This window comes from Coregonus clupeaformis, chromosome 20 (genome assembly GCF_020615455.1).
Source record: "Coregonus clupeaformis isolate EN_2021a chromosome 20, ASM2061545v1, whole genome shotgun sequence".
In the NCBI taxonomy this organism is placed as follows: Eukaryota; Metazoa; Chordata; class Actinopteri; order Salmoniformes; family Salmonidae; genus Coregonus; species Coregonus clupeaformis.
The window spans coordinates 38,532,877-38,556,459 of record NC_059211.1 but is presented as its reverse complement, the minus strand read 5'-3'; the positions used below and the strand labels follow the sequence as shown (position 1 = coordinate 38,556,459).

At 40.9% G+C, this 23,583-nt stretch overlaps 3 protein-coding genes across 8 annotated transcripts; all 3 read right to left on the bottom strand.

Annotated features, from left to right (window-relative positions):
* Positions 1–1,769: 1,769 nt before the first annotated feature.
* Positions 1,770–7,715, bottom strand: LOC121533366 (oocyte zinc finger protein XlCOF6-like). Of its 2 annotated transcripts, none has more exons than XM_041839229.1 (6): positions 7,650–7,715; positions 6,146–6,225; positions 5,800–6,003; positions 5,476–5,706; positions 4,941–5,046; positions 1,770–3,090 (listed from the first exon to the last, which is right to left on the bottom strand). In XM_041839229.1, exons 2-6 carry the CDS (start codon positions 6,194–6,196, stop codon positions 1,823–1,825), a joined length of 1,860 nt encoding a protein of 619 aa, XP_041695163.1. In that variant the 5' UTR covers positions 6,197–6,225; positions 7,650–7,715; the 3' UTR covers positions 1,770–1,822. The 2 variants fall into 2 exon arrangements, with proteins under 2 accessions (XP_041695163.1, XP_041695165.1); XM_041839231.1 differs by lacking the exon at positions 1,770–3,090 and adding an exon at positions 3,604–3,640.
* A 21-nt stretch (positions 7,716–7,736) lies between these two features.
* LOC121533367 (histone-lysine N-methyltransferase PRDM9-like) lies at positions 7,737–15,642 on the bottom strand. 2 transcript variants are annotated; one of them, XM_041839233.2, is made up of 6 exons: positions 15,482–15,642; positions 12,118–12,200; positions 11,781–11,978; positions 11,465–11,704; positions 8,764–8,884; positions 7,737–8,516 (listed from the first exon to the last, which is right to left on the bottom strand). In XM_041839233.2, the coding sequence occupies exons 2-6, from the start codon at positions 12,166–12,168 to the stop codon at positions 8,173–8,175; spliced, it is 954 nt and encodes a 317-aa protein (XP_041695167.1). In that variant the 5' UTR covers positions 12,169–12,200; positions 15,482–15,642; the 3' UTR covers positions 7,737–8,172. The 2 variants fall into 2 exon arrangements, with proteins under 2 accessions (XP_041695167.1, XP_041695166.1); XM_041839232.2 differs by lacking the exon at positions 15,482–15,642 and adding an exon at positions 14,312–14,713.
* A 1,204-nt stretch (positions 15,643–16,846) lies between these two features.
* Positions 16,847–23,570, bottom strand: LOC121533364 (piggyBac transposable element-derived protein 2). 4 transcript variants are annotated; one of them, XM_041839228.2, is made up of 7 exons: positions 22,805–23,570; positions 22,097–22,259; positions 21,551–21,630; positions 21,307–21,408; positions 19,251–19,481; positions 18,853–19,092; positions 16,847–18,594 (listed from the first exon to the last, which is right to left on the bottom strand). In XM_041839228.2, exons 2-7 carry the CDS (start codon positions 22,248–22,250, stop codon positions 17,224–17,226), a joined length of 2,178 nt encoding a protein of 725 aa, XP_041695162.1. In that variant the 5' UTR covers positions 22,251–22,259; positions 22,805–23,570; the 3' UTR covers positions 16,847–17,223. The 4 variants fall into 4 exon arrangements, with proteins under 4 accessions (XP_041695162.1, XP_041695159.1, XP_041695160.1 ...); XM_041839225.2 differs by having other exon boundaries at positions 16,847–19,092; XM_041839226.2 differs by having other exon boundaries at positions 16,847–19,092; positions 22,115–22,259.
* Between the last annotated feature and the right edge of the window lie 13 nt (positions 23,571–23,583).

The following is a 23,583-nucleotide window of genomic DNA, read 5'->3' as shown; positions in this document are numbered from 1 at the left end:
AGACAGATTATTTCACTTATAATTCACTGTATCACAATTCCAGTGGGTCAGAAGTTTACATACACTAAGTTGACTGTGCCTTTAAACAGCTTGGAAAATTCCAGAAAATGATGTCATGGCTTTAGAAGCTTCTGATAGGCTAATTGACATAATTTGAGTCAATTGGAGGTGTACCTGTGGATGTATTTCAAGGCCTACCATCAAACTCAGCGCCTCTTTGCTTGACATCATGGGAAAATCAAAAGAAATCAGCCAAGACCTCAGAAAATAAATTGTAGACCTCCACAAGTCTGGTTCATCCTTGGGAGCAATTTCCAAATGCCTGAAGGTACCACGTTCATCTGTACAAACAATAGTATGCAAGTATAAACACCATGGGACCACGCAGCCGTCATACCGCTCAGGAAGGAGACGCATTCTGTCTCCTAGAGATGAACGTACTTTGGTGTGAAAGGTGCAAATCAATCCCAGAACAGCAGCAAAGGACCTTGTGAAGATGCTGGAGGAAACAGGTACAAAAGTATCTATATCCACAGTAAAACGAGTCCTATATCGACATAACCTGAAAGGCAAGGAAGAAGCCACTGCTCCAAAACCATCATAAAAAAGACAGACTACGGTTGCAACAGCACATGGGGACAAAGATCGTACTTTTTTTACTTTTTGGAGAAATGTCCTCTGGTCTGATGAAACAAAAATAGAACTGTTTGGCCATAATGACCATCGTTATGTTTGGAGGAAAAAGGGGGTTGCTTGCAAGCCGAAGAACACCATCCCAACCGTGAAGCACGGGGGTGGCAGCATCATGCTGTGGTGCTTTGCTGCAGGAGGGACTGGTGCACTTCACAAAATAGATGGCATCATTTGGAAGGAAAATTATGTGAATATATTGAAGCAACATCTCAAGACATCAGTCAGGAAGTTAAAGCTTGGTCGCAAATGGGTCTTCCAAATAGACAATGACCCCAAGCATACTTCCAAAGTTGTGGCAAAATGGCTTAAGGACAACAAAGTCAAGGTATTGGAGTGGTCATCACAAAGCCCTGACTTCAATCCTATACAACATTTGTGGGCAGAACTGAAAAAGTGTGTGGGAGCAAGGAGGCCTACAAACCTGACTCAGTTACACCAGCTCTGTCAGGAGGAATGGGCCAAAATTCACCCAACTTATTGTGGGAAGCTTGCGGAAGGCTACCCGAAAAGTTTGACCCAAGTTAAACAATTTAAAAGCAATGCTACCAAATACTAATTGAGTGTATGTAAACTTCTGACCCACTGGGAATGTGATTAAAGAAATAAAAACTGAAATAAATCATTCTCTCCACTATTATTCTGACATTTCACATTCTTAAAATAAAGTGCTGATCCTAACTGACCTAAGACAGGGAATTTTTACTAGGATTAAATGTCAGGAATTATGAAAAACAGAGTTTAAATGTATTTGGCTAAGGTGTATGTAAACCTCCGACTTCAACTGTATGTTTAAATAAATATATATTCAGAAATATCTTTACCTTTAGCTAGTTACATGGATGCTTTTCAGGAGTATCGGAGGGTCGGCTAAAATTGTGGTTGCATATACAGAATCTCGAAAAGTTAAAAGTACCACCACGTGTAAAAAATACTTTCCTATTTTACTGCCACCTAATGGGCATACATGAAAGTGAATCCTACTGCCCTACAGCTGTCAGAGAACAAAAAGGCCTGTCTCTTGAATGATTTTGAACTAGAGATCAATGTACTAAGAAGAATGGACTTATGAGATGGCATTGTATTACAGTAATATGTTCTTTATTCCCATCCTCTGACACCACACTAAAGATCATATCTGTACTTCTACAGATGGAGGTGCATTACAATTTTGCTCTAACGTCTTCATACAGAATCGTTGGTGACGTTTTAAGTTCCCGTCATGGTTGAACCCTTTCCCACAGTTAGAGCAGACCACTGTTTTGGTTCTATTGTGAATGAGGAGATGGGTTTTCAGGTGAGCCGCTCTGAAGAAGCTCTTGTCACACTGAGTGCAGTGAAACGTCTTCTTCCCTGTGTGGCTCTGCTGGTGGCGTTTAAAGTTCCCCCTTAGGCTAAATCTCTGTCCACACTCAGAGCAGTGATAAGGCCTCTCTCCGCTGTGTGTCCGTTGGTGGTACGTCAATTCCCATTTCCTACCGAAACATTTTTCACATTGGGGGCAACTAAACGGTTTCTCCCCTGTATGTGTCAACTGATGTCTTCTAAGATCTCTGGAAAAGCCAAAACATTTGTCACACTGAGAGCACTGAAAAGGCTTAGGCTTTTCTCCTTTGTGTGTTTTATGGTGTGCTTTGAGAGCTTCCAGCTGGCTGGAGGACTTCTTACACCCGTGGACATCATAGGGCCTCTGTCCAGTGTGGGTCTCCCTTGTATGTGTCAACTGATGTCTCTTAAGGTCTCTGGAAAAGCCAAAACATTTGTCACACTGAGAGCACTGATAAGGCTTTTCTCCTGTGTGGGTTTTCTGGTGTGCTTTAAGAGTTTCAGGCCGGTAGAATGACTTCTTACACCTGAGGCAATCATAGGGCCTCTCTTCAGTGTGGGTCATTTGATGTCTTTTTAGATGGGCTGGTCTTCGGTATTCTTTTCCACACTGAGAGCATTTATATGGTCTCTCTCCTGTGTGGCTCTTTTCATGGCTAGTCAGTTGGGTTTGAAATCTGTATCCTTTTCCACACTGAATGCATGTATATGGTCTCTCTACTGTGGGGATCATTTCATAGCTGGTCAGATGGGTTTGTCTTCGTAATCCTGTCCCACATCTGTGTTTTTTGAGTGAATCAGCAAAGACATAGTTCTTCCCACAGTCTGCACAGTGATATGGTTTCTCTCCTGTGTGACTCTTCTGATGCGTTTTCATAACATATTTATTAGAGAAGCTCTTGCCACATTGTGGGCACGTGGCTGGGGTTGCTATGATTTTCCGAAACTTCAGCAGAGTGATGTACTCTTCAGGGTGGGCCCTCTTGAGGTGCCCGTGGAAAAAGCGTTCTATGGTGAAACCGAGCGCACAATGAGGGCATGGGTAGAAGGAGGAGGACCCCCTTTTAGAGTCACCTAAAGGACAGAGATAAAAACATCAAATGAACTGAAGTTTTATTTCATTATAAAGCCAAAGTTATTGAGAAATGAAACGTGTCACGTGTTATGTACAGTACCAGTCAAAAGTTTGGACACATATACTCATTCAAGGGTTTTTCTTTATTTTTACATTGTAGAATAATAGTGAAGACATCAAAACTATAAAATAACACATATGGAATCATGTAGTAACCAAAAATGTGTTAAACAAATCAAAATATATTTTATATTTGAGATTCTTCAAAATAGCCACCATTTGCCTTGACAATAGATTTGCACACTCTTGACATTCTCTCAACCAGCTTCATGAGGAATGCTTTTCCAACAGTCTTGAAGGAGTTCTCACATATGCTGAGCACTTTTTGGCTGCTTTTCCTTCACTCTACCGTCCGACTCATCCCAAACCATCTCAATTGGGTTAAGGTCAGGTGATTGTGGAGGCCAGGTCATCTGATGCAGCACTCCATCACTCTCCTTCTTGGTAAAATAGCCCTTACACAGCCTGGAGGTGTGTTGGGTCATTGTCCTGTTGAAAAACAAATGATAGTCCCACTAAGCCCAAACCAGATGGGATGTCGTATTGCTGCAGAATGCTGTGGTAGCCATGCTGGTTAAGTGTGCCTTGCATTCTAAATAAATCACAGACAGTGTCACAAGCAAAGCAGCCCACACCATAACAACTCCTCCTCTATGCTTTATGGTGGGAAATACACTCACAAAGACACGGTGGTTTGAACCAAAAATCTCCAATTTGGACTCCAGACCAGAGGACAGATTTCCACCGTTCTAATGTCCATTGCTCGTGTTTCTTGGCCCAAGCAAGTCTCTTCTTATTATTGGTGTCCTTTAGTAGCGGTTTCTTTGCAGCAATTTGACAATGAAGGCCTGATTCACACAGTCCCCTCTGAACAGTTGATGTTGAGATGTGTCTGTTACTTGAACTTTGTGAAGCATTTATTTGGGCTGCAATTTCTGAGGCTGGTAACTCTAATGAACTTGTCCTCTGCAGCAGAGGTAACTCTGGGTCTTCCATTCCGGTGGCGGTCCTCATGAGAGCCAGTTTCATGATAGCACTTGATGGTTTTTGCGACTGCACTTGAAGAAACTTTCAAAGTTCTTGAAATGTTCCGTATTGACTTACCTTCATGTCTTAAAGTAATGGACTGTCATTTCTCTTAGCTTATTTGAGCTGTTCTTGCCATAATATGGACCAAATAGGGCTATCTTCTGTATACCCCCCCTACCTTGTCACAACACAACTGATTGGCTCAAATGCATTAAGGAAATAAATGAACTTTTAAGAAGGCACACCTGTTAATTGAAATGAATTCCAGGTGACTACCTCATGAAGCTGGTTGAGAGAATGCCAAGAGTGTGCAAAGTTGTCATCAAGGCAAAGGGTGGCTATTTGAAGAATCTCAAATATAACATATATTTTGATTTGTTTAACACTTTTTTGGTTTCTACATGACTCCATATAATAATATAATAATATGCCATTTAGCAGACGCTTTTATCCAAAGCGACTTATAGTCTTGCGTGCATACATTTTTGTGTATGGGTGGTCCCGGGGATCGAACCCACTACCTTGGCGTTACAAGCGCCGTGCTCTACCAGCTGAGCTACAGAGGACCACATATGTGCTATTTCATAGTTTTGATGTCTTCACTATTATTCTACAATGTAAAAAATAGTATAAAATAAAGAAAAACCCTTGAATGAATAGGTGTGTCCAAACTTTTGACTGGTTGTGTACATTGACTGGTTGTAACACATTATTATATCTCTACACCATAACTGCAACCCACCCCATCAATGGTACTCACTGAAATCAACAGCATTAGCTTTCTCATTTGTATCTAGTGCCGTCCCTGGTTCCAATGATGTCCTGCTACAATCTTCAATCTTCAACCCTCCTGAAACGTCATGCTCCTTTGAAGCAGAGATGAGGGGGGGATTCAGTACAGTCAGAAAGTCAGTTACAGTATCTTCAAGAATTGGCTGAATACTAATTAGGCTCAGCACTCAAGCTAATAGCTGCTCAAGAAAGCTATGCTTTGTGTTTGTGAAATCTTATCTTTATTATGAAGCTATAGGCTTAAGTTTAGACATTGCCACTACACCTATACCTGGCCTACTTATTGTACAGGTCAGTAGCCCACTCCAAATGCAGTCACATAGTGGCAGAAATAATGAAGGTTGAAAGCTAGGTTTGTGGTACACAGCTTATAATAGGTAGGGTGCAGAACGGTCAAAACAACTAGTAGAATGAAGACACTTTTTAACCTACAAGAAGCTAACCCTACAAAACATCTCAAAGTGTGTATTTCACTCAGTACGTTATTAAATGCTTGAACTCACCTGCATATCACTTTCCATCTCACTGTCCTCTGTATCTGAGCATGATGATGATGGTGATGTTTCCAACGGCTCCCAAGGCACTGACACTTTCACAACATCGTCATCTTCTGATTTCAACCAGTCTTCATTCTCTTCTTCCTTAACTGTAATTAAGGCAACTGCTTCATCATCTACTGGCAGAAGCGAGCATTCTTCAGACTCCTCTTTGACTGGGACTGGAGAAGGCAGCACCTGACACAGAGAAAACATCATTCATTCAGCATCATTCTAACAATAACTCTGGGCCTTATAAATGGGCTTGCACAGTGTTAAGGAGGAACTTACCTTTACTTTGGGATTAGTCATGCTTTTATGTCCACACTCTTGCTCTGTGACTCCATGGATGTCTGCAACTGGATCAAAGGAGGGATCTTGTTCATCAGGGTCCTCATTTTGACAAACCTGGGATGTTTCAACTCCTAATGACACAGCTGAAATCTGAAGTTCTTCAGCCTCCTCTTTGACCTGCCTCCAATGCAGTGAGGGATCCTAGAACAGACCATGGTTGGTGTTAGAAGAATAAACTCAATTTGACCAATAAAAATTGGTAATGAATAGTTGATCATTTCAGATATTGTATAATTAAATTGCTTCTCATTTTGAAGAATGCATCAAATGTGTTTTAACCTACAAAAAGCGCTTCTGGCTGACCACTGCTTTCATATCTCCCATATTGATCCATCTTCAGCAGATGATGAACAGACTCGTGACCTGTCAATAACAAAACCCCCAAATGTTTAGTAAGATCACAAGGATCAACAAAGCCCATATGAAATGCAACAATGGCACCAATGATGATGGTAGCTAAAGGGCAATTCCACAATAACAGAATTATACTGAGACTCAGATCTTTCACTTTAAATGTATGTCAAACAAAAACAATTCATTGCAAAGTTTAAATACATTTGTTTATGTACAATTTATGGGCATTGTTAAAAGTAGTCATTGTGCATAGAGTGGTATGGTTTATTAAAGAATTGTGCGGATGCCAAGTTTGGTAACAGAATGACGGTATGAATATATATTTTTTTCTTTTTCTATATTTTCCAAAAACTTAATAAATAATAATGATAAAAATATCTGCTACAAATTACAATTCAAAGATGTCTGCAGAAAGAATGGGCAGTCAGCTATGCCAACTTGAGTTTGAAAAACAACCTTTGGTTATCAAACTACATTAAGTGAAGTGGATTCACACACGGTAACAGAATGTCGTCCTGGGTACCCGATTTGTACTCCACAGAAATGCATAATTACGGATTTGAATGTTATTCTCTTCATGATGATGTAGGCTGAATAGTTACAGAGGTGGAAATATGTAATATATGCTCTCATCAAGGTAATGTCTTATTTTAGCAGTTTGTTTATACATTTGAAAAGGTAAATTACAAAAATCACAAGAAACATACATATTTTGTCTTTTAGCCTGTGCTTTTTTAAAACACATTCCGTTTTATGTATTTTTCTCTGACCTCATAATTCCACTTCTTTTAGTCTTGTTATCTTTTTTAGCTTTTCAGCATTTGTCAGTGGCATGGTGACAATCTGTGAATAATACATTTGAGTGGAATGACGGATGGACAATTAAATGAATCTTTATTACAACACTACTAGTATCAAGATGTTTACAATCAATTGATTCATCCCTTCAAGAACTGCATTTGAGAAGAACACACAACTGTATGTGTTCCTCCCTTGCCAATTAAAGACCCTCTACACAGTCAAACGCTTTCAAGTGGAGGTGGATTCGAAAAGTCCAAAGCGGTATAGCTAGCTAGCTACATCCACAATGATCTCCCAGCTGCATTTGTTTATGAAGGACCACAGACACACTATTAGCTTTCATTTGACACCCAATTTGATATGCTCCTATGAACTACACACGTTGGTCCTAATGGGTCCTTCATACCTAGTCTTCAAACATGTATAGCTACTCTCTTTGTTATACCGGTACTAATAGTACGTGGAATTGCCCTAAAGCATACTAGCTAACGTTAACTTTAGCTAGCTATCTGTAATAGCTAGCTATATGATTAGCTTCTAGGTAGCAAACAGCTGGATTGTATAGCTAGCTACATACCCAACTTGTCATCAAATGGCAATAAAGCTCATATAAACGCAGAAAATATCTTTACCTGCTTGCTAGTTACATGGATGCTTTACAGAAATATTTGAGTCTCGGGGAATATTATTAAGGTTGCACATACGGAAGCTCGAAAATACCAATTTGAAAATCTTTTATTTGCCTTTAAAGATGTATTTTACTGCCATCTGCTGGGCATATATGAACATTAATCCTACTGCCGTACAGTTACATCAGATAAGGAAAAGGCCTGTCTTGAATGATTTACATTTTCAACTAGACCAATGTACCAAGAACAGACTTTGAATTAGGTGACAGTGTATTACATTATTATATATTCAAAATATGTTCTTTATTGCCATCCTCTGAAACCTACTCACTAAAGATCATATATGTACTTCTTGCATTACAACTTTGCTCGGTCTTTACACAGAATCGTTGCTGACGTTTTATGTTACGTCCTGATTGAATCCTTTCCCACACAGAGCATTTATATCGTCCCTCTCCTGTATGGATAATTTCATGGCTGGTCAGATCGGTTTGTCCGCTGAATCCTTTCCCACACTCAAGAGCATTTATATGGTCTCCCCAGTGTGAGTCCATCTGTGTCTTTTAAGTGCATCAGCGTAGACAAAGCTCTTCCCACAGTCTGCACAGTGATGGGATTTCTTCCCTGCATGAGTCCTCTGATGCGTTTGCATAACATATTTATTGGTGAAGCTCTTGCCACATTGCGGGCATGTGGCTGGGGTCACCCGTAAACTCCCTCTTTTATAGGCTTTGATTTTCCCAGTCTTCAGCATTGCGATGTAATCTTTAGGGTGGTCCCTCTTGAGGTGCCCAAGGAAAAAGCGTTCTATGGTGAAGCCGATTGCACAATGGGGGCAGGGGTAGAAGGAGGACCCCCCTTCAAAGCCACCTTAAGGAAAGCGAGAAGAACATAAAATGAATTCAAGTTCTATTCCATTATAGAGCCATCCCACTGGGCACACACTGGTTGAATCAATGTTATTTCCACGTCAACATTGAACCAAAGTAGAATAGACGTTGAATTGATGTTTGTGCCCAGTGAGATAGTTAATGAGCAATTAAACATTTGTTATGTACATGTAACACATTATCATATCTACACCATAACTGCAACCCACCCCACCAATGGTACTCACTGAAATCAACAGCATTAGCTTTCTCATCTGTATCTGGTGCCGTCCCTGGATCCAATGATGTCCTGCTACAATCTTTAATCTTCACTCCTCTTGAAACATCACGCTCATGGTTTTCACAGTCCTTTGAAGCAGAGATGGGGGATTCAGTTCAGTCAGGAAGTCAGTTCCCACTGGGCACACCACATAATTTCAAGTTGGAAATGTGGGTCATATTTGGTTGAGACGATGATCAATGAGAGTTTAACCTTTATTCACCCACTCAAAAAGTCAGCCAGAAGTTTGTTGAATTCTCAATGTGTTATCACTATGCTTTCAACCATCTAAAAGCACAATTAAATTCCAATAGAAAAACAATGTCAGATTTTTGACTGAGTATACAAAACATTAAGAACACCTGACCTTTCCATGATATAGCTTTCACCTGGTCAGTGTATGATCCCTTATTGATGTCACTTGTTAAATCCACTTAAAATCAGTGTAGGTTAAAGAAGGATTTTTAAGCCTTGAGACAATTGGGACATGGATTGTGTGTGTGTGCCATTCAGAGGGTGAATGGGCAAGACAAAAAATATAAGTGCCTTTGAACTGGTTATGGTAGTAGGTGCCCTGGTTTGTGTCAAGAACTGCAATGCTGCTGGGTTTTTCATGCTCAACAGATTCCCTTATTTATCAAGAATGGTCTACCACCCAAAGGATATCCAGCCAACCTGACAACTGTGGCAAGCATTGGAGTCTATGCCCCGAGGAATTGAGGCTGTTCTGTTCACTAAGACCGCACTCAATGAACTGTATACGGCCATAAGTAAACAGGAAAACGTTCACCCAGAGGCAGCAAACCTAGTGGCCGGGGACTTTAATGCAGGGAAACTTAAATCCATTTTACCTCATTTCTACCAGCATGTTAAATGTGCAACCAGAGGGAAAAAAACTCTAGACCACCTTTACTCCACACACAGAGAAGCGTACAATGCTCTCCCTCGCCCTCCATTTGGCAAATCTGACCATAATTATATCCTCCTGATTCCTGCTTACAAGCAAAAACTAAAGCAGGAAGCACCAGTGACTCGGTCAATACAAAAGTGGTCAGATGAAGCAGATGCTAAGCTACAGGACTGTTTTGCTAGCACAGACTGGAATTAGTTCCGGGATTCTTCCGATGGCATTGAGGAGTACACCACATCAGTCACTGGCTTCATCAATAATTGTATCGATGACGTCGTCCCCACAGTGACTGTATGTACATACCCCAACCAGAAGCCATGGATTACAGGGAACATCCGCACTGAGCTAAAGGGTAGAGCTGCCACTTTCAAGGAGCGGGACTAACCCAGAAGCTTATAAGAAATCCCGCTATGCCCTCCAACGAAACATCAAACAGGCAAAGCGTCAATACAGGACTAAGATCGAATCGTACTACACCGGCTCCGACACTCGCTTGCAAACTATTACAGACTACAAAGGGAAGCACAGCCGCGAGCTGCCCAGTGACACGAGCCTACCAGACAAGCTAAATTACTTCTACGCTCGCTTCGAGGCAAGTAACACTGAAACATGCATGAGAGCATCAGCTGTTCTGGACGACTGTGTGATCACGCTCTCCGTAGCCAATGTGAGCAAGACCTTTAAACAGGTCAACATTCACTAGGCCGCAGGGCCAGACGGATTACCAGGACATGTTCTCCGACGTGTCCACATCACCAACAAACTAACATGGTCCAAGCACACCAGGACCGTCGTGAAGAGGGCACGACAAAACCTATTCCCCCTAAGGAGACAAAAGATTTGGCATGAGTCCTCAGATCCTCAAAAGGTTCTACAGCTGCACCATCGAGAGCATCCTGACCGGTTGCATCACTGCCTGGTATGGCAACTGCTCGGCCTCCGACCGCAAGGCACTAAAGAGGGTTGTGCGTACGGCCCAGTACATCACTGGGGCCAAGCTTCCTGCCATCCAGGACCTCTATACCAGGCGGTGTCAGAGGAAGGCCCTAAAAATTGTCAAAGACTCCAGCCACCCTAGTCATAGATTGTTCTCTCTGCTACCGCACGGCAAGCGGTACCAGAGCGCCATGTCTAGGTCCAAGAGGCTTCTAAACAGCTTCTAACCCAAGCCATAAGACTCCTGAACATCTAATCAAATGGCTACCCAGACTATTTGCATCCCCCCCTTATGGGGTATTGTGTGAGAAAAAATCTATTTAATCAATTTTGAATTCAGGCGGTAACAACAAAATGTGGAATAAGTCAAGGGGAATTAAGATTCCACGTCACAATGCGTTGCCAAATTACGTAGATTCAACCAGTTTTTTGCCCAGTGGGTTACCTTTAAGAATTGGCTGAATACTAACTAGGCTCAGCACTCAAGCTAGTAGCTGCTCAAGAAAGCTATGCTTTGTGTTTGTGAAATCTTAACTTTATTATGAAGCTATAGGCTTAAGTTTAGACATTGCCACTACACCTATACCTGGCCTACTTCTTGTACAGGTCAGTAGCCCACTCCAAATGCAGTCACATAGTGGCAGAAAGTATGAAGGTTGAAAGCTAGATTTGTGGTACACAGCTAATAATAGGTAAGGTGCAGAATGGTCAAAACAACTAGTAGAATTAAGAAACTTTTAGTTTGATCCTACAAGAGGCTAACCCTACAAAACATCTCCAAGTGTGTCTATTTCACTCAGTCTTATTAAATGCTTGAACTCACCCGCACATTATCACTTTCCATCTCACTGTCCTCTGTATCCTCTGTATCTGAGCATGATGATGATGGTGTTTCCAACGGCTCCCAAGGCATTGACACCTTCACAACATCCTCATCTTCTGACTTCAACCAGTCTTCATGCTCTTCCTTCTTCACTGTAATTAAGGCAACTTCCTCTTCATCTACTGGCAGAAGGGAGCATTCTTCAGACTCCTCTTTGACTGGGACTGGAGAAGGCAGCACCTGACACAGAGAAAACATAATTCTAACACCTCTGGGCCTTGTAAGTGGGCTTGCACAGTGTTAAGGAGGTACTTACCTTTAGATGTGTCATGCCTTTATGTCCACACTCTTGCTCTGTGACTCCATGGATGTCTGAAACTGGGTCAAAGGAAGGATCTTGTTCATCGGGGTCCTCCTTTGGACAAACCTGGGATGTTTCAACTCCTAAAGAGACAGCTGATATCGGACATTCTTCAGCCTCCTCTTTAACCTTGCTCCAATGTAATGAGTGATCCTAGAACAGACCATGGTTGGTGTTAGAAGAATAAACTCAATTTGACCAATAAAACTTGTTAATGGATAGCCGATTAGTTTAGATGTAAAACTAAATATTTTATAATTTTGAAGAACAAATAAAATGTGGGTTAACCTACAAAAAGCTCTTCTGGCTGACCACTGCTTTCATATCTCCCATATTGATCCATCTTCAGCAGATGATGAACAGATAACTCGTGACCTGCCAATAATACAAAACACCCAAATGCTGATTTAGATCAATTAGAGTTAAGTACCTTGTCGTCTCTGGGATTCAAACTAGCGCCCTTTCGTTTTCTGGCCCAACGCGCTAACCGCTAGGCTATCTGCCACCCTCTGATGTTAGCTTAAGGGCAATTCCATAGTAACAGAATTATGCTGAGACTCATTTCTTTCTATGTATGCCAAACAACAACAATTAATTGCAAAGTTTAAGTAAGTGTTTTTGTTAACTTTCCAGTGGACATTGTTAAAAGTAGTCATTGTGTATAGAGTGGTATGGTTTGTTAAAGAACTGTGCAGATGCAGTTTGGTAACAGAATGACGGTATGAATCTGTTGTTTATGTGACCAAGTTTTCCAAAAGACATAAATATCTGCTCCAAATTAGAATTCAAAGATGTCTGCAAAAAGAATGGGCAGTCAGCTATGCCAACTTGAGTTTGAAAAAAAAACTTTGGTTATCAAACTACATTAAGTGAAATGGATTAACACACGGTAACCGAATTATGGTAATAGTATGACATCATGGGTCCCTGATTTGTACTCCACAGAAATGCATAATTATGGATTTGAATGTCATTATATTCATGATGATGTAGCCTGAATAGATACACAGGTGGAAATATGTCATTAATGCTGTCACGGTAATAATTTATTATTTTAGCAATTTGTACAGACATCTGAAAGGGTAATTGACAAAACTCACAACACAAGAAACATACATTTTCTTTGGCTTTTAGCCTGTTCTTTTTTTCAAAGTATTCCATTTTATGTTTCTCTTTGACCTCATAACTCCCCTTCTTTGGTCTTTGTATCTTTTTTTGCTTTTCAGCATTTGTCAGTGGCATGGTGACAATCTGTGAATAATACATTTGAGTGGAATGACGGATGGACAATTGAATGAATCTTTATTACAACACTATAGTATCAAGATGTTTACAATCAATAGATTCACCCCTTCAAACAACTGCATTTGATAAATAACATACGTGTGTGTTCATCCCAAGCCAAATCAGAGACCCTCTTCACAGTTTTCACAGTTTTTGTACAAACTGCTTTCAAGTGGATATGGATTCAAAAAGTCCAAAGAGGGATAGATCCACAATGATATCACAGCTGTATTTGATTATGAATGACCACAAGCATACACAACTCTTAGCTTTCATTTGACACCCAACTGTATTTGATTATGAATGACCACAAGCATACACAACTCTTAGCTTTCATTTGACACCCAATTTGATATGCTCCTATGAACTACTACACGTTGGTCCTAATGTAGCGCTAGAAAACCAGAGGCAGCATTCTGCTTTCTCCCTAGAGTTTTCAGCGGTCAGCTTCACCCACGCCTGGCTCCATGTGAACTACAATCCAGACGCTGTGTTTTAACGTTTAGAAACGTCAATAATCATCGCTTATGATACTGTTTTCTAAACATATGGCCTTTATCTTTCATATCAGCAAGAAATAACCTTTCAAATTACTGTAGAAGATTTGCACAGATCCATACGCTGTGTGTGTTGTTGACGAAGTACACTTCCTCCCCAGCTCCTCCCCAGCTACGCTTACACCAGGGTTTTCCAAACTCGGTCCTGGGGACCCCAAGGGGTGCACATTTTGGTTTTTGCCCTAGCACTTTACAGCTGATTCAAATAATAAACTAGTAATCAAGCTTTTGGGCCTGGTCCGGGGATGAGCAGCATGACACTGACTGGTTTTCTGATCCACGCCCCTACTTTTTTTGTTGACTGTATTCCCAATCATGTCAAATCCTTTGATTAGGGCCTAATGTATTTATTTAAGTTGACTGATTTCCTCATATAACTCTAACTCAGTAAAATCTTTGAAATTGTTGCATGTTGCGTTTATATATATATATATTTTGTGTACTAGTATGTGGAATTGCCCAAAAGCTAACTAGCTAACGTTAACTGGTAGCTAGCTAGATAGCTATCTATTCTATTCTAGCTAGATAATTCGCTTCTAGTTAGCAAACTGATGGCTTGTACAGCTAGCTACGTAACCAACTTGTCATCAAATGGCAATAAAGCTCATATGTTTAGATAAATATATACACAGAAAATATATTTACCTGTAGCTAGTTACATATAACATGGACGCTTTCAGAAGTATCCGGGGCTCGGGGAATATTATTGCGGTTGCACATACGGAAGCTCGAAAATACCAGAACTTGAAAATACATTCCTTTCCTTTAAAGAGTATTTTACTGCTACCGCTGCTTGGCATACATGAAAGTTAATCCTACTTCCCTGCAGTTAGCACATCAGAAGAATGAAAAGGCATGTCTTGAAAGAATTTGAACGAGACCAATGAAAGTTAATCCTACTTCCCTGCAGTTGGCACATCAGAAGAACGAAAAGGCATGTCTTGAATGAATTTGAACGAGACCAATGTCAACAAGAACAGAACCCCGCATTGACCCATTTCTGTGTTTGCAAACATTGCCGCATGGTGGCGATGCGCGAAAGTTGGTGGCAGAACATGGGGGGGTTCTTATAGCGCGCCATCAAAAAAAGCATATATTTACATGTTGCTTATGAGTGCACGTCACACTACTTTTGGATTATAGTTGGATTTTAAGGCTCGTATGAATGTCCTGCTTAATATAATGTTTGTGTCATCATCGCAAATCAACAGCATTAGACTTTTAAAAAACACTTAATTTCAAGCATTAACATGTCTCTTTGGCTATTTTACGTTATACTTTGGCTATTTTAAAGATCAAAATGAAATCAAATATAATCTTAATGACTGTTCAAGCAAGAATCAAAACATAATTGAAAGCGTATGAGAACCCCAAAAAATTATTTTGTTTATAAATAATAAAAACGTCAATCTAGGTTATGTTGAATGGGCGCAGATCTCGATGGCTTTCTTACTGCAGCCAGTGTGTCGTGTACTGGAAAGGGGTCTATTGAAGTTGAAATTTAAAATGGATAAGGTAAGGGTTAAGGTTCGGGACTTCTCAAGGATTCCAGATTGCATTACCCTTACAACTGTGCTCTAATGCCTTTGCACATAATTGTTGGTGACGTTTCAAGTGCACGTCATGATTGAACCCTTTTGCACAGTTACAGCAGACAAGTGTTGTTCAGCTGTGGATGAGGAGATGGGTTTACAGGTGAGCCGCTCTGAAGAAACTATTGTCACACGGAGTGCAGTGAAACGTCTTCTTCCCTGTGTGGCTTAACCCCGGTTGTATAACATATACCTACCTTGAGAGTTATTTGCCGGCACGTACCTGTTTGGCGACACTTTTTACGTCCGAAACTATATCTGTAAGTGGTAGACGGTTCTGATTAGGAAGTCATCGTTTGCGTTGCGAGCAGTGCACATGGAATGATTAAATCCAGTTGTTAGACACTACCACCACCATGGATGTCAATGTTTGTGCGCACACTCTCTGTTCTACTTTCTCTCTGCGTCAACAAGGTGCCCATATTGCGAGGCTGATTAACTGGGACAAACAGGTGTGAAACACAGACAGGTGTGCACGCAAAGCGAGAACGACATGGAATCCATGTTTGGTTTTGATTTGGAGTGGGTGGTAGAGTCTAACAATTGGATTTAAATATTTAATGGGCACTGCTCGGTGATGCCAAAAACAACTTTCTAAGTCAGTACCATCCACGGATATACTGTCCGACGTGGGAAAAGCATAGCCCAACAGGTGCCATCCCTGGATGCAATGATGTCCTGCCACGATATTCAACCCTCCTGAAACGTCACGCTCCTTTGAAGCAGAGACGAGGGAATTGGCTGAATACTATCTAGACCTGCATTTTGCAATGACTATGCACACTGACTGGACTACCCACACATACTTACACTGACAAGCCAACACACAATTCACAACAGGCTGCTGAGGGGAGAACGGCTCATAATAATGGCCGGAATGGTGCAAATGGAATGGCATAAAACACCTGGAAACCATGTTTGATGTATTTGATACAATTCCACTAATTCCGCTCCAGTCATTTCCACGAGACCGTTCTCCCCAATGAAGGTGCCACCAACCTCCTGTGTCACACATTCATATTGACACCTCACGTATGCTGCTGCTGCCACTCTGTTTATTATACTGAACAAAAATATAAACGCAACATGCAACAATTTCAAAGATTTTACTGAGTTAAAGTTCATAGAAGGAAATCAGCTAATTTAAATAAATAAAGCTGTTGTAGCCGGCCGCGACCGGGAGACCCATGGGGCGGCGCACAATTGGCCCAGCGTCGTCCAGGGTAGGGGAGGGAATGGCCGGCAGGGATGTAGCTCAGTTGGTAGAGCATGGCGTTTGCAACGCTAGGGTTGTGGGTTTGATTCCCACGGTGGGCCAGTATGAAAAAAAAATATATATATGTATGCACTCACTAACTGTAAGTCGCTCTGGATAAGAGCGTCTGCTAAATGACTAAAATGTAAATGTAATGTAAAATCCATAGATTAGGGCCTAATTTATTTATTTAAATTGACTGATTTCTTTATATGAACTGTAACTCAGTAAAATTGTTGAAATTGTTGCATATTGCGTTTATATTTTTGTTCAGTATAGATAGGATGCAGAATAGTCAAAACAACTAGTGAAGAAACTTCTGAACAAAGGGGCAACAGTGAGAAACAAGTAGCGCATTTTTATTTGTACAACACAAAAATGCAAATCATTCAGTAAACCTTAGTAAATGTACATGTCATTATGAAACAATAATACAAAAACATGTTCAAGTTAAGTAAAACATAAGTAAAAAAGTTACCTTTACTTCATGCTAGTCCAAATTATACAACATTATAGGCATCACAGTAACAGCAAAAATGGCCACAATTAACAACAGCATCAATGTTGAAACAGTGATAACAATTAAGTTGTACATCAACTTCACGGAAACCTCCATATAATAGAAATACAACAAAAACAGTAATGTTTTTTAATAAATATTTTTTTATGTAACAAAAATCCAACATACAATTAATTTGCTCTGATAATGATCACTTCTGGTGATAACACACAAAGCACTGCTGCTTGTTGTTCAGACACAAAAACAACTTTCCATCACCACACTTGGAACACTTCCACCTCGAGACGCCCTTGACGCACAGGTTGCACCTTCCTCTCTGTTCCCCAAAGATAGGCCAGTGTCCAAGGCAGTCATAGCGGACATCTGCTGTAGGCTGTAAGGCTCTGGGATTGTGCCGCCGCTTTGGAGTTGTGTGTGGATTTGGAAGAACTGATTGTTGGCCAATCCTGGCTGGGAGTTTGTTGACTACTTTCAGTGTCCCTGCCACAGACAAACGAAACCTTTTTAGGTGCACTGGTTTTTCGTTGAGAAGGTCACAGTCCCGCTTGTACATCAGCCAACCATTGGCAATGCACAGATCAAGGATGTATCCAAACAGAGGATGATACCACCGGTGTGCCTTCATAGGTGTCTTGTACAGACGCACCAGCATATCAGACAGATCGATGCCCTCCTTTGCTTGAATGTAAGCCGACATGACTGATGGGCATGTGATATCAATCTTTTGATGGGTCTCCCTACAGAACCGCCTAACAGACCCCAAAGGTTCAATTCCACATGCATTGCTTAGTATTGAGACACTCTTTTTGTCCAACCACCTGACAGCAATCACCCCCTCTTGAGAACAGTAGTCGTATGCTCCACGCCCTAGCTTTGCAAGCTCCTTGTCATCCATTGCAGTTGCTCCACCTGTGCAGTTTGCTCTCACAGTGCCAATACACCTCACTCCCAGTCTTGCCTGCAGGGACTTGACCAGGTCAAAACTGATGAGGTAGTTGTCACAGAAAACAACTGTAGCTTCTGGCTCTGCAATAGTTGTACAGAGGGTAGTGACAACCTTGGTACCCAGCAAAGGATTCTGTTCGTCTTCATCTAGCCCAGTATTGAGAAATGTTGTATCCCCTTGGTACAGTAGCAGGTCATGGATAATACCTGAAGAACTGCCCCGAGAGAATAACCTAAAACCAAATTTGTCATGCTGATTAGATTTGTAATGACGAAGATTTCCTGCTTTGGTTCCTTTGTAAGCTACCATGACTTCAGCTATGTTCTGCCTGTTGGTTGGCTGTATGAGGAGACACTGTTGACGCAGCATGTTAAAAAGAGGTCGGATCTTGTAGAAGCGGTCAGGACTGTGATTACTTTGCATGTTGTCATTGAAGTGAAGATACCTGCGGAGGGACTGGAACCTTCTCAAAGACATGGCATCAGCCACGGGTGGGAAGCGAGAGTCAGAATGCCAGTAGTCCACAAAGGTTGGAAAGTCAAAAACACCCATGTAGAGAAGCATAGACAAGAAATCCTCAATCTCTCCAGAGTTTGTGTTGATTGCGGATCCAGTCTGTTGAACAGAGTAAAGGTTGGTCTGCTCAGCAATGTGTGCAATCATCTGATCAGTGAAAAACATCTTGAAATATTGATAGGGGGATTGAACACACTGTGGTGCCACAAACACTGGATCTGGAACTTGGAAGGAATCTATGTTGGCCTTCTTCCAAAGCGGATGTCTTGGCTGTGTTTTGAAGGAGCTAGAATTACATGGGCTTACAACTGTGTCGAGATTGTGGTTATGTGTGTCTGTAGGAACCAATATAATTACGTTTCTGCTTTTTCTCTTCTTTCTCTTAGGATACTCTGCAGTTTTAGGGTGTGGGGAAGCATCTCCTTTTGTCAGCTTAGAAGGGGACTCGTCCTCCAGATCTCCTGGTTTTGGAATGTACTCTAGGTCATCATCTTCTGAGTCACTTAGGTCCTCCACCTCTGACTCCAGGGGGTCCTGTGGTAGAATGGCCTCAGCAGTTCTTGGCCTCTTTCTACTGAGGGTTTTTGTGTCCATGTGCTAGTAGAGAAAAAACATTACATTTTCCATAGCATCCATAAAATATTGTTATGAGGCCCATCGACAAAGGCAAAACTAAAGAGATAATGCACACAAACCTTACAAAACATCTCCGTGTGTCTATTTCCCTCAGTCTATTATTAAATGCTTGAACTCACCCGCACATTATCGCTTTCCATCTCACTGTCCTCTGTATCTGAGCATGATGATGATGGTGTTTCCAACGGCTCCCAAGGCACTGACACTTTCACAACATCCTCATCTTCTGACTTCAACCAGTCTTCATTCTCTTCTTTCTTCACTGTAATTGAGGCAACTTCTTCTTCATCTACTGGCAGAAGCGAGCATTCTTCAGACTCCTCTTTGACTGGGACTGGAGAAGGCAGCACCTGACACAGAAAAAACATCATTCATTCAGTATAATTTTATTTCTAACAATAACTGTGCCTTGTAACTAGGCTTGCACATTTAAGGATATAACTACTTACCTTTACTTTGAGATACAGTGAGGGAAAAAAGTATTTGATCCCCTGCTGATTTTGTACGTTTGCCCACTGACAAAGACATGATCTGTCTATAATTTTAATGGTAGGTTTATTTGAACAGTGAGAGACAGAATAACAACAAAAAATCCAGAAAAACCCATGTCAAAAATGTTATAAATTGATTTGCATTTTAATGAGGGAAATAAGTATTTGACCCCTCTGCAAAACATGATTTAGTACTTGGTGGCAAAACCCTTGTTGGCAATCACAGAGGTCAGATGTTTCTTGTAGTTGGCCACCAGGTTTGCACACATCTCAGGAGGGATTTTGTCCCACTCCTCTTTGCAGATCTTCTCCAAGTCATTAAGGTTTTGAGGCTGACGTTTGGCAACTCGAATCTTCAGCTCCCTCCACAGATTTTCTATGGGATTAAGGTCTGGAGACTGGCTAGGCCACTCCAGGACCTTAATGTGCTTCTTCTTGAGCCACTCCTTTGTTGCCTTGGCCGTGTGTTTTGGGTCATTGTCATGCTGGAATACCTATCCACGACCCATTTTCAATGCCCTGGCTGAGGGAAGGAGGTTCTCACCCAAGATTTGACGGTACATGGCCCCGTCCATCGTCCCTTTGATGCGGTGAAGTTGTCCTGTCCCCTTAGCAGAAAAACACCCCCAAAGCATAATGTTTCCACCTCCATGTTTGACGGTGGGGATGGTGTTCTTGGGGTCATAGGCAGCATTCCTCCTCCTCCAAACACGGCGAGTTGAGTTGATGCCAAAGAGCTCCATTTTGGTCACATCTGACCACAACACTTTCACCCAGTTCTCCTCTGAATCATTCAGATGTTCATTGGCAAACTTCAGACAGGCCTGTATATGTACTTTCTTGAGCAGGGGGACCTTGTGGGCGCTGCAGGATTTCAGTCCTTCACGGCGTAGTGTGTTACCAATTGTTTTCTTGGTGACTATGGTCCCAGCTGCCTTGAGATCATTGACAAGATCCTCCCGTGTAGTTCTGGGCTGATTCCTCACCGTTCTCATGATCATTGCAACTCCACGAGGTGAGATCTTGCATGGAGCCCCAGGCCGAGGGAGATTGACAGTTCTTTTGTGTTTCTTCCATTTGCGAATAATCGCACCAACTGTTGTCACCTTCTCACCAAGCTGCTTGGCGATGGTCTTGTAGCCCATTCCAGCATAGTGTAGGTCTACAATCTTGTCCCTGACATCCTTGGAGAGCTCCTTGGTCTTGGCCATGGTGGAGAGTTTGGAATCTGATTGATTGATTGCTTCTGTGGACAAGTGTCTTTTATACAGGTAACAAGCTGAGATTAGGAGCACTCCTTTTAAGAGTGTGCTCCTAATCTCAGCTCATTACCTGTATAAAAGACACCTGGGAGCCAGAAATCTTTCTGTTTGAGAGAGGGTAAAATACTTACTTCCCTCATTAAAATGAAAATCAATTTATAACATTTTTGACATGCGTTTTTCTGGATTATTTGTTGTTGTTATTCTGTCTCTCACTGTTCAAATAAACCTACCATTAAAATTATAGACTGATCATTTCTTTGTCAGTGGGCAAACGTACAAAATCAGCAGGGGATCAAATACTTTTTTCCCTCACTGTATGTCATGCGTTTATATACACACTCTTGTTCTGTGACTCCATGGGTGTCTGAAACTGTGTCAAAGGAGGGTTGTTGTTCATTTGGGTCCTCCTTTAGACAAACCTGGGACATTTCAAGTCCTAATGACACTGCTGACCCTTGGCTCTGCTGAATCTCACATTCTTCAGCCTCCTCTTTGACCTGCCTCCAATGCAGTGAGTGATCCTAGAACAGACCATGGTTGGTGTTAGGGAAATATACGATTTGACCAATATAACTTGTTGTTAATGAACAGCCGATTGTGTTAGATATTGTAGAATTAATTGCTTCTCATTTTGAAGAATGGATAAAATGTGGGTTAACCTACAGAAACCTCTTCTGGCTGACCACTGCTTTCATATCTCCCATATTGATCCATCTTCAGCAGATGATGATCAAACTCATGCCCTGTCAATAATAACAATACATGTTATTGTGCCTTTCAAGACCCAAGGACACATACAGAGTAAGAAATAAAATAAAAACAGCAAATATAAACAGGACATTACTAAAATCAAAACTACATTCCAAAAAAAGTTTGTGACTAAGTTTTCCAAAAACGTAAATATCTGCTCTGAAATAAGATTAAACGCTGTCTGCTGAAAGAATGGAGTGTCAGCTATATGATATGACAACATAGTTATAAAAAAAAAGTATCTGGTTATTAAAGTACAATAAGTGAAGTGGATTAACACCAGGTAACAGATTTATGGTAACGGAATGAAATGATGGGTCTCTGATCTGTTCTAGACACAGAAATGCATTATGGATTTGAATGTCATTCTCTTTGTGAGGATGTAGCATAAATAGGTACACAAAGTTAGAAATAATTTGTATGGAAATATACATTGAAAGGGTAATTGATCAAACTCACAAAACACAAGAAACATACATTTTCCTTGGCTTTTAGCCTGTGCTTTTCTCAAACTGTGCCTCCTTCTGTCTTTTTCTTTGACCTCCTCATAACTCCCCTTCTCCTTTAGTCTTTGTCTGTATCTTCTTTGCTTTTCAGCATTTGTCAGTGGCATGGTGACAATCTGTGAATAATATTTTGAGTGGAATTACTGACAGACAATTTAAATAATCTTTATTACAAGATTACTAGTATCAAGATGTTTACAATTCCTTCGAGAACTGCATTTGAGAAAGTGTGTGTGTGTCCCTCTTTTCAGCTTTCCCTAGAGTTTTTGTAGCAAAACGCTTTCAAGTGGATGTGGATTCGAACAGTCTAAAGTCTGGATAGATCCACAAAGATATCCAGCTGCATTAGATTATGGAGGAACAGAGACACACTCTTAGCTTTCATTTGACATCTACTTTGATGCTCTTGATGGTCTTCATGGCTCCTTATACCCAGAGTTTCCAAATGTACTCTTTATTATAGCTACCGGTATGTGAAAATGGCCAAGCTAACTACAGTACACTACAGTAGCTAGCTAGTTGGCTGGCTGGCGCTAGCTTTTCTAGATAATTAATTCCAACTAGCAAACAGATTGCTTGTATAGCTAGGTACATACCAACTTGTCAGCAATATTTTAAAGCTCATAGTTTATATAAATATATGTACAGAAAATATCTTTACCTGAAGTTACATGGATGCTTTTCAGAAGTATCAAAACGGTATAGCAACCTTTCTATGGAAATATATGAGTCGGGGAATATTATTGTGGTTGCACATACGGAATCTCGAAAAGACCAAAATACTCGCTACAAAGTTTGGAAATATTTTTTATTTCCCTTTAAAATGTATTTTACTGCCATCTGCTGGGCATACACGAAAGTGAATCCTACTGCCCTATAGTTGTGTCAGATAACGAAAAAGGTCTGTCTTGATTAATGCCGAGTTCAAAACAACTGGGAACTCTGAAATATTTATCATTCGTGGGGGACTACATGTTTACTGTTGCCTTTTTTATTTATTTATCATAGTTAGTGATACACTCGGCAGTCATACTAGACAGAACTCACCAAGCTCTCTCTCTCACAATACTTATTGGAAAGGTCATGTGGAGAGCGCTGTCCTTTTTCTTTAGCTTATTTCTGCATCATTCGTGGGGGACAACATGTTTACTGTTGCCTTATTTTGAACTAGACCAATGTATCAAGATGAACAGAGTTGACCAAGTTTTCATTACTAGTAATTAATAAAGGTGTAATGGACAACTATCATTACATTAGTTATGAAAAATACAAAGCTTTGGATGGTGTCAGAGAAAGAAGCATCTGGGAATTTAGTGTACATCTTTTATATTTGAATACTGCAGTCTATAGCTAACCATTAGGTCATAAACATGTAGTATATAACAGCCCTACAGTGCAAGTAGCTTTAGAATAAGTCAGATTGGGGAGTTGTCTTCAGTC

Coding starts and splice junctions, on each gene's coding strand:
- LOC121533367 (XM_041839233.2), bottom strand. CDS start 12,168: ATGGATCAATATGGGAGATATGAAAGCAGTGGTCAGCCAGAAGAGCTT. Junction 11,705..11,780: donor AAGGCATGACACATCTAAAG/GTAAGTACCTCC, acceptor TCTCTGTGTCAG/GTGCTGCCTTCTCCAGTCCC. Junction 8,885..11,464: donor TGGAAAGTGATAATGTGCGG/GTGAGTTCAAGC, acceptor TCTGCTTCAAAG/GACTGTGAAAACCATGAGCG.
- LOC121533366 (XM_041839229.1), bottom strand. CDS start 6,196: ATGGATCAATATGGGAGATATGAAAGCAGTGGTCAGCCAGAAGCGCTT. Junction 6,004..6,145: donor GTCAGCCAGAAGCGCTTTTT/GTAGGTTAAAAC, acceptor GGTCTGTTCTAG/GATCCCTCACTGCATTGGAG. Junction 5,707..5,799: donor TGACTAATCCCAAAGTAAAG/GTAAGTTCCTCC, acceptor TCTCTGTGTCAG/GTGCTGCCTTCTCCAGTCCC.
- LOC121533364 (XM_041839225.2), bottom strand. CDS start 22,250: ATGCCACTGACAAATGCTGAAAAGCAAAGAAGATACAGACAAAGACTA. Junction 21,409..21,550: donor GTCAGCCAGAAGAGGTTTCT/GTAGGTTAACCC, acceptor GGTCTGTTCTAG/GATCACTCACTGCATTGGAG. Junction 19,482..21,306: donor TAGGACTTGAAATGTCCCAG/GTTTGTCTAAAG, acceptor TTTCTGTGTCAG/GTGCTGCCTTCTCCAGTCCC.